The sequence below is a fragment of the Lithobates pipiens genome, unplaced genomic scaffold, assembly GCF_037356315.1.
Source record: "Lithobates pipiens isolate NorthernLeopardFrog02 unplaced genomic scaffold, aLitPip1_a1.2 Scaffold_8, whole genome shotgun sequence".
Classification (NCBI taxonomy): domain Eukaryota; kingdom Metazoa; phylum Chordata; class Amphibia; order Anura; family Ranidae; genus Lithobates; species Lithobates pipiens.
In genome coordinates, this window is record NW_027507903.1 from 632032650 (window position 1) to 632048618 (window position 15969).

Below are 15969 nucleotides of genomic sequence, written 5' to 3' on the forward strand. Positions count from 1 at the left end.
ATTTCCGCTGTTTCAAATCAATTCCCGTGATTTCTTCTGTTAACTGCTCGACAAGTGTCACCAAAGAAAAAACAGGCTCGTGCCACCACCACCTTATAGAATGGCCGCTCAACAGACTTTACCATATATTGAGCCTTCGGTTCATTCAATGGATAACCAATCCTCAATCAACTCTCATGTTAGCAATTCCTCAATGTCTGTAAGATCATACAAAGGTAAATTAAACCAACATAGTGCAAAACCGTTTCATTTTTAATTAAGAAAATCTTTAAAAACAATTTGCACTCACATTTCAGTGTGTCTATAAGCTGACACCAAGCTTATCCAGCCATAAAAATAGCATGAAATCGGGCAGGCCAAAGATCTTCCGCAGGTGGTCCTCTCCTCCCTTCACTTGGTCAACCTGTTCCTGGCTCTTCCTTTGAGGAAAAATATGTCTCCCACAGGAGAGCAAGCAATATTTTTTGTTTGTTTATGAAACTTGCTTTTATCTATAAAGATGTTACATTTCACAACAGATAAAAATGTGTCTGTAGTGTATGTTCACCCTTAATGCCATAAATAATAACATGTTGTTAGATGTTGACTCCAGGAGGAGCATATAATGAGTTTGGCAATTATGGATAAATGCCTAAATAATGCATATTACAATGAACCTACACAGGGCCTTCTTTAAGGCAGGGCAAAAGGGGCAGCTTCCCTGGGCCCTGTCATTGTTGTGGGGCCCAAAGCAGCTGTTTCATACTTGCCAACTATCCCAGTTTAAATTCCCTTGTCCCTTGAAGTTTTAGTCTTGTGCTGTGTCCTGATATCTCAGTGTGAAGTGCTGGTATTAATGCTGCTCAGCTTTGCCCTATTGTTGTGTTCAGATGACTCACCTGCAGACCCTGTGTTTACATGTAAATAACCGGCATTCATATGTAAATAGCTGCGGCTGGCTGCATTGATATGTAAATAAAGTCAGCATTCATATGTATATCATGCCCCCCTGCAGTGAGGAGATGATGTGCTGTGACCTCTAGCAACCAATCAGTGACCAGTATTACTGTATAGTAATCTCCAGCAACCAATTAACAAGCAGAAATCATTTTCTGTATCCTCTAGCAACTAATCAGTGAGCCATAATGTGTGCTGTGACCTCTAGCAACCAGTCAGTAAGTAATGATATGCTGTAACCGCTGGAAACCAATCACAATTGCTGCCTGATCTAATACAGTAAACTGATTTTAAGTCTAGCTGCTACATATTTTATGTCTCAGAGCAGGTGGAGACTGAAATTGCATGGGGGGGGGGCCAAGAAAATTTTTGCCCAGGGTCCAATCAATGTTAAAGACGGCCCTGTACCTACAGTAAACCCAATATACTTTTGTTGACTAAAATGTACTGGAGATTTTAGTAGACTAAAATATGACAGCACAGTGGTGTAGTGGTTAGCACTCTCACCTACCAGTAAGAAGGGTCGCTGGTTTAAATCTCAACCATGACACTAACTGCCTGGAGTTTGCATGTTCTCCCTGTGCCTGCGTGGGTTTCCTCCGGGTACTCCGGTTTCCTCCCACAATCCAAAGACATGCAGGTAAGTTAATTGGCTTCTGTTCAAAATTGTCCCTAGTATATGAATGGGGACCTTGGATTGTAGGCTCTTGAGGGTAGGGACCAATGTGAGTGTGCAATGTACAGGGACAATTGTAGACACTCAGTCAGGTTCAACTGGATGGACTGGTGTCTTTATTCAACCTTACTAACTATGAAACTATAAAACAATTCAGATGACTAAAATAAAACTAAAAATTGCATTTTAGTCAAGTCTATGACTAAAACGAAATTGAAATTTGACGTCAAAATGAACACTGCCTCTAAGTCAGCCTTTCCCAATCTTTTTACCCCAAATAAATCTTTGAAAATATTTTCAGGTCTTGTGGAACCCATGCTAATCCCAGTTCATTGGGGAGTCACTGGAAAAAAAAATCCTCTTTACATTGGTTGTCAGAATGCTACCCTTACATACAAATTGTTGGTGTCATGCAGGTGCCTCTGCCAAGTGGTGTTGGCGCTGGAACTATGCAAGCACCATCAGAACGCCACTGCTCAAGGAACCACTAAAAACTCCTGAAGGAATCAACCACCTGTTTCAAACTTACGCTTTGGAACAATTAATGGCCTGTAAACATGGTTGTCCTTTTCGAAATTCCATAAACAATGGTCTCCCTGGCTTACCCTTACGAGAAAACACGCAAGTTCCCAGCAGCTCATTAAAAGTTGAGGTGCCCCTCTACAAGCTGAGGCACCAAACTTGGTGCTTCCTTATTTTAGGTCGTTTCCCATTAGTGGAATGTCCGAAAAAGCTCTCTCCCGGTACTCTATCAATCACTGGCTAACCCTTTCTCCTTTTTATTCGGCTTCTTTCCCATCCCCCCTCCCCTGGTACTATGAGATACAGTAGATTGATATTCTGTTACTTTCTCAGCAAATGCCAGTCAGTCATGCCAGTCAGTGGTGCCTTTCGGTGCACATCAGTGCCTGCTCATCAGTGCCACCAATCAGTGCCCATAAGTGCTGCCTATCAGTGTCCATCAGTGCCAACAATCACTGCCCATAAGTGATGCCTATTAGTGCCCATCAATGTCACCTATTAGTATCCATAAGTACTGCCTATCAGTGTCCATCAGTGCCACCTATCAGTGCCTATCGGTGCCACCAAGCAGTGCCCATCAGTGGCACCTAGAAGTGCCCATCAGTGCTGCATATCAGTGCCTCCTTATCAGTGCCACATCATCAGTCCTGCCTCATCAGTGTACATCAGTGCAGCCTATTAGTGGCCATCTTAATTTGGGTACAGTGTTATGTGACCGCGTAATTGTCATTTAAAATGTGACAGCACTGAAAGCTGAAAATTGGCCAGGGCAGGAAAGGGGGTGAAAGTGGCCGGTACTGAAGTTGTTAAACAGACATGTGGGCATGTGCTACCGTAGGAGTATGTATGTGTGGTTGTGTTGATAAATGTTTTATTGCTGTTGTAAAGAGTATACTGATAAATGCTGTTGTATGCATGGGCGTCCGCAGCAGGGGGCAAGGGGGGTCAAGTGCCCCCCCCCTGGAATCCCCAAGGTGCTGCCACTGCCGCCGCCGCCGCCGCCATGCTGCACCACTTTTTTTTTTTGAGTCCGCTCTCCGCTCCTGTGTATCACAGCGCTGGATGGCTGTGTTCGGCGGCCGCTCTGTTATGCCCCGTACACACGAGAGGACTTAATTCCGAAGGAGTTCCCAACGGAGTTCCGCCGGAGTTCCGCCGGAGTTCCGACAGAGTTCCGACGCAACGGACTTGCCTACACACGATCACACTAAAGTCCGCCCGTCTGGTCCGCTGTGACGTACACCAGGTCCGACGAGACTATAAAACGGAAGTTCAATAGCAAGTGCGCCACCCTTTGGGCTCCTTCTGCTAATTTCGTGTTTATCTCGTGTTAGTAGAAGTTTGGTGAGAGACGATTCGCGGTTTTCAGACTCGTATTTTTCAGAACGTTTTTCACTGCTTTTCAGTTTGTGCTTGTGAGGTTTGTATCTGTTTTTTAGTGCGTGTAGTCAGTTCGTGTCTGTATTTTGCAGTGCGATCTAACTGCGCTCGCTGACTTTCAGGTCGCTCTTCACAGGCCTTGCTGTTCTTCAGTGACGTCTGTTAAGTTCGCTCTGACAATCCGACCGTTTTGAAGCCATGTTGCGTGTACGTACTCGTCGTCGAGTTCGTGCTTTGCTTGCGCTTGGTGTTGTAGTTCATTCTGCAACCCAAGAGCAGTCCTTGGACGGGGTGTTGAGGAGTTCATGGACGAAGAATTGGTTGCTCCAGCGTGACCAGTTCTCGCACATGCCTTTGCTTCGTGAGATCCGGGAGAATAATCCTGATGATTTCAGGAATTATCTCAGGATGACGGACCCCGTTTTTCACCGTCTGCTGGCTTTGCTGACCCCTTATATCAGCAGGCAGGATACCTGCATGCGGCAAGCCATCACTCCGGAGCAGAGGCTCGTCGCCACGTTGCGCTACTTGGCGACAGGGAGAAGCCTTCAGGACTTGAAGTTCTCGACAGGCATCTCCCCCCAGGCTCTGGGGATCATTATCCCAGAGACCTGTTCTGCCATTATACAGGTCCTGCAGGAGGACTATATTAAGGTAAGATTTCGCAGTTAACATCACATTTTATTGTCTTTAATGTTTGCTAATGCCTTGTATTTCTTTCCTCAATCTCTAATTACCATGATTGCAATATGCTGTGAATGTCCCCTTTGTCCTCATGCATGCTGCAATCTTTTAATGCTCCTTTTTTCTTTTTCATGCATATTTGCCTTCATTAAACCTCACCAACATGCTATGGTAGGCCCATATCCACCTAGTCTAGTCACTTAAAATGTCTTTTGTCAGCTCCATTCTATTGCTTTATCCTAAAACCAAACATTTTAAAGCTTATTCCAAATGGTCTGTGTCCCCTTAACTGAACCCCCCCCCCCCCCCTTAATTTAATAGTATCCCAAATGGTCTGTGTGTCCTTTAACTGGATCCCCCCCACACACACTTAATATAATTCCAACGAGTCTGTGTGTCCTTAAATTAATGTTGAATTATATATTGTATTTTTAACACACTTCAACCCTGGAATGATTTTCCCCCCTTCCTGACCTTCATCACTTTTTTGGGTGATTTGGCAGTGCGTTGTTTGAATTGACAATTGTGCGTCCTTGTAACATGGCTCCTCCTAGTAAATTATCTTCATTTTATTAGCACAAAGCGATTTTGTATTTGGTTGTCTTTGATCACCTCTGCTTTTTTAGTTTTGGTGATTAACCACCAACAAACACAAAATGCATTTTTCTAAATATGCTTTTTTTTCTCTCTTTTCGCTCTAAAGAAAGATAGTCACAAAAATATCTCACCATGATTTTTGGGGACCTCATTTGATGCTGATACGTAGTCTTTTAGTACACAAAAATGTGTTAAAATGAAACTCAATTTAAGTTTTTCTTTTTTTTTTTTTTTTCAAGTTCTATCGTTTAGTAAATATGGTCTATTTTGCTGGCATTTTTAAAATGTTGCCATTTTTGAAAATAGTAATGGCGTTGATAACGTTTTTTTTTTTTTTGTTTTTTTTTTTTTTTTCTGGTGACTGCCACATTATGGCGGACACATTGGCCAATTTCCATACATTTTTGTGACCATTGTCATTAATACAGTGATCAATGCTGTCAAAAATTGTCTTGATTACTGTCAAAATGTCACATGCAGTGAAGGTGTTTTATTAAGCACAAGGGGGCCAAGGAATGGTTTAAAGTGTGTTCTGGGTGAGTGTTTTTCTTAACTGTCTGGGGGATGGGCTAGCAGTGACATGACCCTGATCACTGCTCCCAATGACAGGGAGCAGACGATCGGTGTCATGTGACTAGGCAGAAGCGTGAACTAAAGTTTGTGTTGTAATGTACAATGTTTAATGTGCCAAAGTACTTATTTTGTTTGTTTTCTGCTTTTTGCCTCCCCAGTTTCCTTCATCGCCACAGGAATGGCAGACTGTGGCATCCCATTTTGCCACCCGGTGGGACTTTCCTAACTGCGGTGGTGCCATAGATGGGAAGCACGTCCACATTGTGCCACCACCCCATTCGGGGTCATACTTTTTTAATTACAAGGGGTTTCACAGTATTGTGTTAATGGCGGTGGTGTCGGCACAGTATGAATTTCTCTATGTGGACGTGGGGAAGAATGGCCGCATGTCGGATGGAGGAGTCTTCGCCGAGACGGAGTTCTACCGCCGTCTACAGACAGGTGGCCTGGGCTTGCCACCTGATTCGGAGAATGTGGAGGAACTACCCTTTGTATTCATTGCGGATGAGGCTTTTGCTCTGCACAACCACATAATGCGGCCATTCCCCCAAAGAGCCCTCACCCCGGAGAGGAGGGTTTACAACTACCGGCTGGCCAGAGCAAGAAGAGTGGTGGAAAATGCTTTTGGCATAATGGCCAGCCGGTTCCGTGTATTTCTGACGGATATCAACCTAGCGGAATACAAACTGAACCATGTCATCCTTACGTGCTGCATTTTGCACAACTTTTTGCACAAAAATTCAACGACATATTTCTCAGGAATAATGCCGGAGGCTGGAGTTGGGCCAGAATCTATGACAGGCCTGGATACTGGCCGTACTGGCTTGGCCCCCCAAAGTGCACGGGAAGTGCGTGAGAGATATGTCACTTATTTTAATGGTAGGGGGGCCATTGCAATGCCCCCCAATATTTAATTTTAAAAAAGAGGAAAATAATAAAATAACCTCAAATCTGAAATGTGTTTTCTTGCTTGCTTTTGGTTTGTGCTGTCTCCTATGTTATCCTAGTGTACTTGTAGTGCCAAGTGTATTTTCATTAAATTCAATAAGGCCCATTGTCACTGTATACACAAAATCCCTTTTCCCAAACTGGTATTAAGCATTGAAAGAATACGCCACACATTCTTGATTCTTCAAAATTTTAATTTGGCCACATTCACATGTGCCATTGAATATTTAGTGATGTAAAATTTTTGGGGGGTTTATTTAACTTTATTTGCCAAACATTTTTTGGTTTCCTTTTTTTTCAATTTTTTAAATATTTTTTTTATTTTTTTGGTGGTTTTTATTTTTTTAGTAAAAATATGAAAAATGTATAAAACAACAATCAGCCACAATCGTAAAAATTGGTGAAGTAAAACAATCTTTGCTTTAAAACAAGGGAAATGAAGAACATGATCGATATTCTGGAGAAACGGATTATATTCTCCCCAAAATATCGATCATGTTCTTCATTTCCAGCTGCATATTGTCAATCTGAGTCTTCATGAGATCCAGGCTAGTTCGCATGTCATCTAGTTCCCCATTCCAGCCCATTATCTGGCCAATCAGCCTTTGTGCGCTGTCACTGGAAAATGGGGCCCTTTCCACAAACAGAACATCACCTACAATAGATGTGAAAAATTGGGTCAAAAATTAGGCAGTCATACATGGATTTCAACAAGCTGGGGTGTCAGACACTCACCTGGTGGGGTGCCCAGCTCCCCTACTTCCTCCACCTCTCCTTCCTCAACCTCTCCTTCCTCGACATCCTCGGGGGGGGGCACTGGTGCTTGGAAATGTGTCGCTTTCCACAACCACAACATCACCTAAAATAGATGTAAAAACATGTGTTTGGAAATATGCAGGTATACATCGATTACCTGAAGCTGTGGTGTCAGACACTCACCTGGTGGGGTGCCCATCTCCTCTCCTTCTTCCACCTCTCCTTCCTCCACATGCACATCCACGGGGGGGATGGGGCTAACCTCACATTCCTGCTGGCAAGGGTGGCGGTCCCTGGGATCCTGCTTTGTGAGGCTTTTCTCCCCTATGAGAAATTAACAAACAAAAAGGTATACTTTAGCACACAGATATTTAAGGCCAGAACTAGGAAGATGAAACCTTGATTAGAAGTGTTGTACAATTGTCGGTTTATGAAGAGATGCAAAATGTGAAGACATGAGAAATCAATTCACTTTGCCAAAAAAGCTAATAAGTAGGTTTTTGTGCCAAGGTTCACACATGCCCAACCCCCCCCAAGTATACCAGGGAACCCCGTGTGGCGTGTGGTTTACCCTAATAAATGTTCTCTGGTGTCCCACACCTTTGCTCATGAGTGCAGATGTGTTTTTACCCAGCTGCCAAGTGTCCTCTCCTTCAATTACACTGAATGTTCTTTTCTAGTCATTGTATTTTGAAACACATCTAAACCACAATGTCCTAATCATTTGTTGTGTCCTAAAAATTACACACCCAAAAAATGCTGTTCAAACCCTGTATCATAAACGAGGTTTGCCACGAACAATTTACGAGGGTTTGTTCAAACGATACGATTCTTTACTGTAACCAACATGAAAGCAGCAATTTTTTACATTGTACAAAGGTAAAGCATATGGATCTGTATGCAATAATCATAAAATAGGAACACACGACAAGTACTTACTTTTTTTCAGAACTTTCTTGATCCTTCTGTATTGATCCGGCTCCCTCAATTTCAGGTCGGACCACCGTTTCCTCAATTGGTCTTTTGACCGTCGTACCCCAAAACGTTTATGCAGGGTCTTTACTACTTTGGCCATGATTCTGGCCTTGCGCAAGTTCGGATGGGTGTATGGTCCATGCTTGCCATCATAATCCCTACTTCGCAAGATTCCCACCATCTCCACCATTTCTTGAAATGCCATATTTGAGGCCTTAAATCTCCTCTTTCCGGATCGGGACGTTTGTGGCTCCGGGGATTCCTGACTACTGGAGTCGTTCATATGAAGCACCTGTTGTGTTTCCGCCATGTTTCTCCTACTGCGCACCGTTGAGAAAAGGGGGCGGGAAATATTCTTGTAAAAGAACGTCATGGGCGGGCAACGCAGGCGTAGTTCTACGCGGACGCACTGGGTCTTACGCCAAAATCACACGTCGTACGTACGTTAATAAGTGCGCAGAAAGGGCGGGAAACCATGAACTTGACTAAAAGAACGTCAGGGGCGGGCAACGCAGGCGTAGTTCTACGCGGACGCACTGGGTCTTACGCCAAAATCACACGTCGTACGTACGTTAATAAGTGCGCAGAAAGGGCGGGAAACCATGAACTTGACTAAAAGAACGTCAGGGGCGGGCAACGCAGGCGTAGTTCTACGCGGACGCACTGGGTCTTACGCCAAAATCACACGTCGTACGTACGTTAATAAGTGCGCAGAAAGGGCGGGAAACCATGAACTTGACTAAAAGAACGTCAGGGGCGGGCAACGCAGGCGTAGTTCTACGCGGACGCACTGGGTCTTACGACAAAATGCACATGTCGTACGGACGTTAAGTGCGCAGAAAGGGGCGGGAAACCATGAACTTGACTAAAAGAACGTCAGGGGCGGGCAACGCAGGCGTAGTTCTACGCGGACGCACTGTATATAACGACAAAAATCACATGTCGTATGTTCGTTTGCGAAAATAGGAACAGAAGTTGGGAGCAAGAAAAACGAAGGTAAGTTTAAACCATTTCCCCAAATAAGTGGCAGATCCTGGAGTCTATCTTGGGCTAAGATTAGGAGAGTCTGAGCTAACATTATGTTTTTTGGCTTGTGTATTGTCTTGCAGAAAAATGAATAAAAAATTCAGGGATCCAGAATTTTTAAGTCTCTTTATAGACAAGTATAAAGAAATGTCTAATCTGTGGCATACCAAGAACAAGGATTATTTTAATAAACAAGTAAGGAGGGCAACACTGGAGAGATTTGTGACATTTGTGCAGCCTTGGATCCCAGAGGCAGACGTGGACTTTGTGGATAAGAAAATTCAAATATTGCAAAATATGTTCCGAAAGGAAAAGAGGAAAATACAACAATCCAAAACATCAGGAGCAGCACCAGGTGATGTGTATGTTCCCAGGCTGTGGTACTTTGAAAAGCTACGGTTCCTGGACGACCGATATAAACCCAGGGAGTCGCTTTCTACTCTTCCCTCCACCCTTCCCTCCACCCTTCCCTGCAGCATTCCCTCCACCTCAGCAGAGGCTGATGAGCCTTCCATCCTGGAGGAAGCGGATGCACCCAGCTGGAGCCAGGTATTTTTTTATCAAAAATAGTGAGATTCAGAATATTAATGATGTTAACTAGATGTTATTCGAATTTGTACGCTATTATTGATGTTAAAAAATAGTTAAAATTTGGACATATCAATTTACAGTAGTGGCCACAAATGTTTGTCACCAGCAGAAACAAGAAATAGTGGTGTCATAATGATACTCTTTTATATGTATTAACAGAATTTTGAAGTCAGGAGCTGAAAAATGTTTAGGATTGATGAACAAAAAACTAAAACAATGTCCCTTTTTTATACACAGGAGGAGCTCAGCCAGGAGGAAGGTGAGGAAAGTGGCAGGCAGGAGGAGGCTATGCCCACTCTCAGCCAGGAGGAGTCCATGCCCTCTGTCAGGCAGGAGGTGGCCGGGCCTAGTAGAAGGATGACGACTTCTCAAGTGCCTCCCCTCCGTCTTCCATCCAAAAGGGCCAAAAAAAATACACAGGCACAGGAGGAATCCCTGCGACTCATTAGAGAGGCGACTAATGTTTTAAACAGCCCCCCTGACGCAGAAGAGGCCTACGGCTGCTACATTGCCAGCCGGCTCCAGCAACTAGAGATGGGCCAACGTCTCCACTGCGAAAGGCTGATTTTCCTGTCCTTACAGAAGGGGCTCAGTGGAGATTTATCGGCCAACAGTACTATTGTGGAGCAAGTTCCTCCTGTTCCTCCTCCTCCTCCTCCTCCTGCCACGAGTCCACCACCGGAGACACAGCCTCCCAGGAAGGCTACAGGGAAGTCTGCAGGGAAGGGTGCAGTGAAGGGTGGAGCGAAGAGAAGAAGGTGATGACCTGGCTTCACTCTGGTCCGACCAACCACAGCCTGGGGACATATATACCATCTGATGCTGCTCTTGATGTCTGGGATTCTGGGACCATATTTGATTTTGTAAAATTTGAATTTTCTTGTCCACAGAGTTTCACGTTTGCCCTGGGGCCAAAAGGCTACAGAAATGTCACAATTTTCTCCAGTGTTGCCTTCATTTTTTTGTTTGTAGAACCAGAATAAATGGATATTTTTGTTTGAAAATATAATTGCCTATGTGTTTTTTGGTCAAATACCTTTCTATAAAAGACAATGTGAAATTAACAAGGGACACTAACCTCCTTGAGGTTATAAACAAAATAAAAATGTTATTGTGGTAACTTGTCACCAGAATAAAAATAAAAAGGTTATTGTGGTAATGAAAAAAAAAAAAAAAAAAATAAAGTTTTTGGTTTTAACTTGACGGAACAATTAAATATGGAGATCACAATAAAAAATAAATGGTCAAGAATTGTACCAAAAATATGTAGGCCAAAAATTAGTCACCAACATTTTTTCATTTTTTTTTATTTTTTTTTTGAGTAATTTTTTGATCAATATTTTTGGGTGAAATCATGAACATTTTTATTCTTGTGATCTCCATATTTAATTATTCGGTCAAGTTAACAACTTTTTTTTTTTGGGGGGGTTTTAATTGACAGAATAATTAAATATGGAGATCACAAGAAAAACATGGTAAAGAATTGTACCAAAAATATGGAGTAAAAAAAATTAGTAAAAATAAAAAAAAAAAAAAAATAATTCAGATGGGGCTTTAAAATAAAAACAAGATCATTCATGAGATGAGGAGAAATAAAACAGAAATGTGTTTGGTGAGAACTCTGTGAGTGAATATGAGCAGCAAAGCAACTTCGTTCTTCTAGCATTATAAATCAAAAGGCTTCGTTCTTCTAGCATTATAAAGAAGATGCGCTATACATTTAAACGAGCACAGAATTTGCAGCATGACGAATGTGCTACTTCCAATACGAACTGGAGTTTTACAAGACCGAGCACTTCCGTCTCGTACTTGCTTCAGAGCATGCGTCGTTTTAGGACTGTCGGAACAGCATACAGACGAGCGGACTTCTACATCGGACCTGGGTCCGGCGGAGTTCCGTCGGGAAAATTTGAAGCATGCTTCATTTCTAAAGTCCGTCAGACTTTTGCGAAGCTAAAGTCCGTTGCAGCCCACACACGAGCGGATAGTCCACCGGACTCAGTCCGTCGGAGTTTGGATGTCGAAAAGTCCGCTCGTGTGTACGGGGCATTACACAGTCCCGCCCCCCCCCCAGACCGGCCATTGTGATAGTAGAGATAATCAACGCTCCGCCTATCACATGAGCCGGTCTGGGGGGGGCGGAACTGTGTTATAGAGCGGCCGCCGAACACAGCCATCCAGCGCTGTGATACACAGGAGTAGATGCCCATCCTGTGCTACAGTGCCTGGATAGGAGGTTCGAGGGGGGGGGGCTGCAGTGCTCTCCTCCACCACCGCACTCTCCTGCCCCCCCGTGCTCTCCTCCACCACCACACTCTCCTGACCCCCCCCCTGCTCTCTTCCACCACTGCACTCTCCTGCCCCCCCCCCCCCCCCCCCAGTGCTCTCCTCCACCACCGCACTCTCCTGCCCCCCCCCCAGTGCTCTTCTCCTCCACCACCACACTCTCCTGACCCCCCCCCTGCTCTCTTCCACCACTGCACTCTCCTGCCCCCCCCCCAGTGCTCTCCTCCACCACCGCACTCTCCTGCCCCCCCGTGCTCTCCTCCACCACCACACTCTCCTGACCCCCCCCCCTGCTCTCTTCCACGACTGCACTCTCCTGCCCCCCCCCCCCCAGTGCTCTCCTCCACCACCACACTCTCCTGCCCCCCCCCCAGTGCTCTTCTCCTCCACCACCGCACTCTCCTGCCCCCCGTGCTTTCCTCCACCACCACACTCTCCTGCCCCCCCCGCTCTCTTCCACCACCGCACTCTCCTGCCCCCCCCCCCAGTGCTCTTCTCTTCCACCACCGCACTCTCTTGCCCCCCCCCCCCCAGTGCTCTTCTCTTCCACCCCCGCACTCTCCTGACCCCCGTGCTCTCCTCCACCACCACACTCTCCTGACCCCCCCCCTGCTCTCTTTCACCACTGCACTCTCCTGCCCCCCCAGTGCTCTCCTCCACCACCGCACTCTCCTGCCCCCCCCCAGTGCTCTTCTCCTCCACCACCGCACTCTCCTGCCCCCCGTGCTTTCCTCCACCACCACACTCTCCTGCCCCCCCCGCTCTCTTCCACCACCGCACTCTCCTGCCCCCCCCCCCAGTGCTCTTCTCTTCCACCACCGCACTCTCCTGCCCCCCCAGTGCTCTCCGCCACCGTTGCACTCTCCTGCCCCCCCAGTGCTCTTCTCTTCCACCACCGCACTCTCCTGCCCCCCCAGTGCTCTCCTCCACCACCGCACTCTCCTGCCCCCCCAGTGCTCTCCTCCACCACCGCACTCTCCTGACCCCCCCAGTGCTCTCCTCCACCACCGCACTCTCCTGCCCCCCTCCAGTGCTCTCCTCCACCACCACACTCTCCTGCCTCCCCCCAGTGCTCTTCTCCACCGCCACACTCTCCTGCCCCCCCCAGTGGTCTCCATCACCACCACACTCTCCTGCCCCCCCCCAGTGCTCTCCTCCACCACCACCACACTCTCCTGCCCCCCCCCCCCAGTTTTCTCCTCCCCTGTTCTTGCTGCTCTCCAGCTCTCCCCATCCTTCTCTAGCCACCATCCCAGTGCTTTCCCCCCCAGTGCTCTCCGCCCCTGTTCCCCCCAGTGCTCTCCCCCCCCCCGTGCCCTTCACTCCCCCCAGTGCTCTCCCCCAGTGCTCTCCTCTCTCCCCAGTGCTCCCCCCCCCGTGCCCTTCACTCCCCCCAGTGCTCTCCCCCAGTGCTCTCCTCTCTCCCCCTGTTCTTTCCCCTCCAGTGCTCTCCCCTCAGTGCTCTCCCCTCCCCCCAATGCTCCCCCCTGTTCTTTCCCCCCCAGTGCTCTTCAGCTCTCCCCATCACTCTCTAGCCCCCACCCCAGTGCTCTCCAGCCCTCCTTACTCCCCACCCCTGTTCTATCTGTCCCCCTGGTGCTCTCCAGCCCCCCCCCCCAGTGCTCTCTACCCTCCGTGCTCTCCACCCCTGTTCTTTTTGGCTCCCCCTTAGCACCCTCCACTCCCCACCCCTGTACTCTCCTCTCCCCCTGCATTTTGCGCCCACCCATGTGCTCTCCAGCCCCCATAGTGCTCTCCAGTCCCCCGTGCTTTCCACCCCTGTTCTTTCTGGCCCCCACTGGTGCTCTCAAGCTCCCCCCCATTGCTCTCCACTCACCCCTGCTCTTTGTGCCCCCCCCAGTGCTCTTCACCACCCCACACTCTTAGCCCCCCAGTGCTCTCAGCCTACCGTGCTCTCTACCCCTGTTCTTGTTGGCCCCCCCAGTGCTCTCAAGTTCCCCCCAAGCGCTCTCCGCTCCCCACCCCTGTGATCTCCACTCCCCCTCACTCTTTGCCCCCACCCATGTGTTCTCCAACCCCACCAGTACTCTTTGCTCCCCCTTCTCTCCAACTCCCACTCAGTGCTCTCCACTTCCCCAGGACTAGAGGGCAGGCTGACTGGGGCCAGAAAATGAGGACGGCTGAAGGTGCAGGTGGCCAGGGACCACTCCATCTCACAGCAGACAGATCCTCTGGAAGGAGCACCGTCCCCATCCAAAACGAGAACAGACCCTGCCTGCTGCTGGCCATCATGGATATCCTGCTTGCATGCAAGGTACTGTACCGAGCATCAACAACACACCTTCCCACAGACAGGGACTGCAGACTGGGACATGGGGCACAGGAGGGGCTGCAATGATGTGCACAGTGAGACTGCATTCACGGCACAGTAAAGCTGCATTTGATAGACACAGTGAGGCTGCATTTGATGGACACAGTGAGGCTGCATTTCATAGTTTCATAGTTAGTAAGGTTGAATAAAGACACCAGTCCATCCAGTTCAACCTGAGTGTCTACAATTGTCCCTATCCCTGTATATTACACACTCACATTGGTCCCTACCCTCAAGGAGCCCACAATCCAAGGTCCCCATTCATACACTAGGGCCAATTTTGGACAGAAGCCAGTTAATCTACCTCCATGTCTTTGGTTTGTGGGAGGAAACCGGAGTACCTGGCGGAAACCCACGCAGGCACAGGGAGAACATGCAAACTCCAGGCAGGTATAGTCATGGTTGGGATTTGAACCACTGACCCTTCTTACTGCTAGGTGAGCGTGCTACCCACTACACCACTGTGCCGCCCAAATTTGAAGGGCACAGTGAGGCTGCATTTGGTGGGCACAGTGAGGCTGCATTTGGTGGGCACAGTGAGGCTGCATTTGGTGGGCACAGTGAGGCTGAATTTGATGGGCACTGGTGAGGCTGCATTGAGCTCTTGCATCAAGTCTGCAGTCTCTGTCCATCTCCTGTAGCATGTCTGCAGTCTCTGAGGGAGTCTGGAAAGGAGTCAAAAGTGGGAGCACCGCCGGGATGGGGGTCATGGGGGAAGTCAGACTTGTGTGGACTGTGGATAGGAGACTATAGGTTAAAACCTCCAAGCTGGAGCCGACTGACTGAGCCCTGCACAGTGCACCTGAGAGGAGGTCAGTGAAAGCACCGCCAGGCCAGTCGGGGGTCACTGATGTAAGGGGGGAGTGAATATGATAATGTAAGGGGCACTGATCTAAAGGGTTTCCTCCTCATATTAGTAACCCACCCCCCTTACCTTAGAGTATTCTTTCTGCAGAAGGTGGTTCCACCCCCCTGAAAGGTGCCAATTGTGGCGCCGGAGGGGGGGAGGATTCCGATGAGCGGAAGGTCCATTTTAGGGTGGACCTCCGCTTTAAGGACTGGGCCTCTTTTTGAGATTTGTTGTCTACAAGTTAAAAACATTTTTTTTACTAGAAAATTACTTAGAACCCCCAAACATTATACATTTTCTTTCTGACACCCTAGAGAATAAAATGGTGCTCATTGCAATACTTTCTGTCACACTGTATTTGTGCAGCGGTCTTACAAGCGCACTTTTTTAGGGGAAAAATACACTTTTTTGAATTAAAAAATAAGACAAGAGTAAAGTTAGCCCATTTTTTTTATGTTGTGAAAGATCATTTTCCGCCGAGTAAATTGATACCCAACATGTCGTGCTTCACAATTGCGCCCGCTCGTGGAATGGCGACAAACGTTTACCCTTAAAAATCTCCATAGGCGACGTTTAAAAAATTCTACAGGTTGCATGTTTTGAGTGACAGAGAAGGTCTAGGGCTAGAATTATTTCTCTCGCTCTACCAATTGCGCCTCACATGTGTGGTTTGAACACAAACGTTTTCATATACAGGCGCTACTCAAGTATGCGTTCGCTTCTGTACGTGAGCGCGGAGAGACGGGGCGCGTTAAATTTTATTTTTTTTCTTATTTATTTTACCTTTTATTTTTTATTTTTACACTGTTCTTTAAAAAAAAAAAAAAAAGTGTCACT

At 47.1% G+C, this 15969-nt stretch overlaps 1 protein-coding gene across 1 annotated transcript; it reads left to right on the top strand.

The window, feature by feature from the left end:
* The first annotated feature begins 7813 nt into the window (after positions 1-7813).
* Positions 7814-10546, top strand: LOC143964091 (uncharacterized). Its single transcript, XM_077473799.1, has 2 exons — positions 7814-9622; positions 9902-10546. The coding sequence occupies exons 1-2, from the start codon at positions 9161-9163 to the stop codon at positions 10424-10426; spliced, it is 987 nt and encodes a 328-aa protein (XP_077329925.1). The 5' UTR covers positions 7814-9160; the 3' UTR covers positions 10427-10546.
* The last annotated feature ends 5423 nt before the right edge of the window (positions 10547-15969 follow it).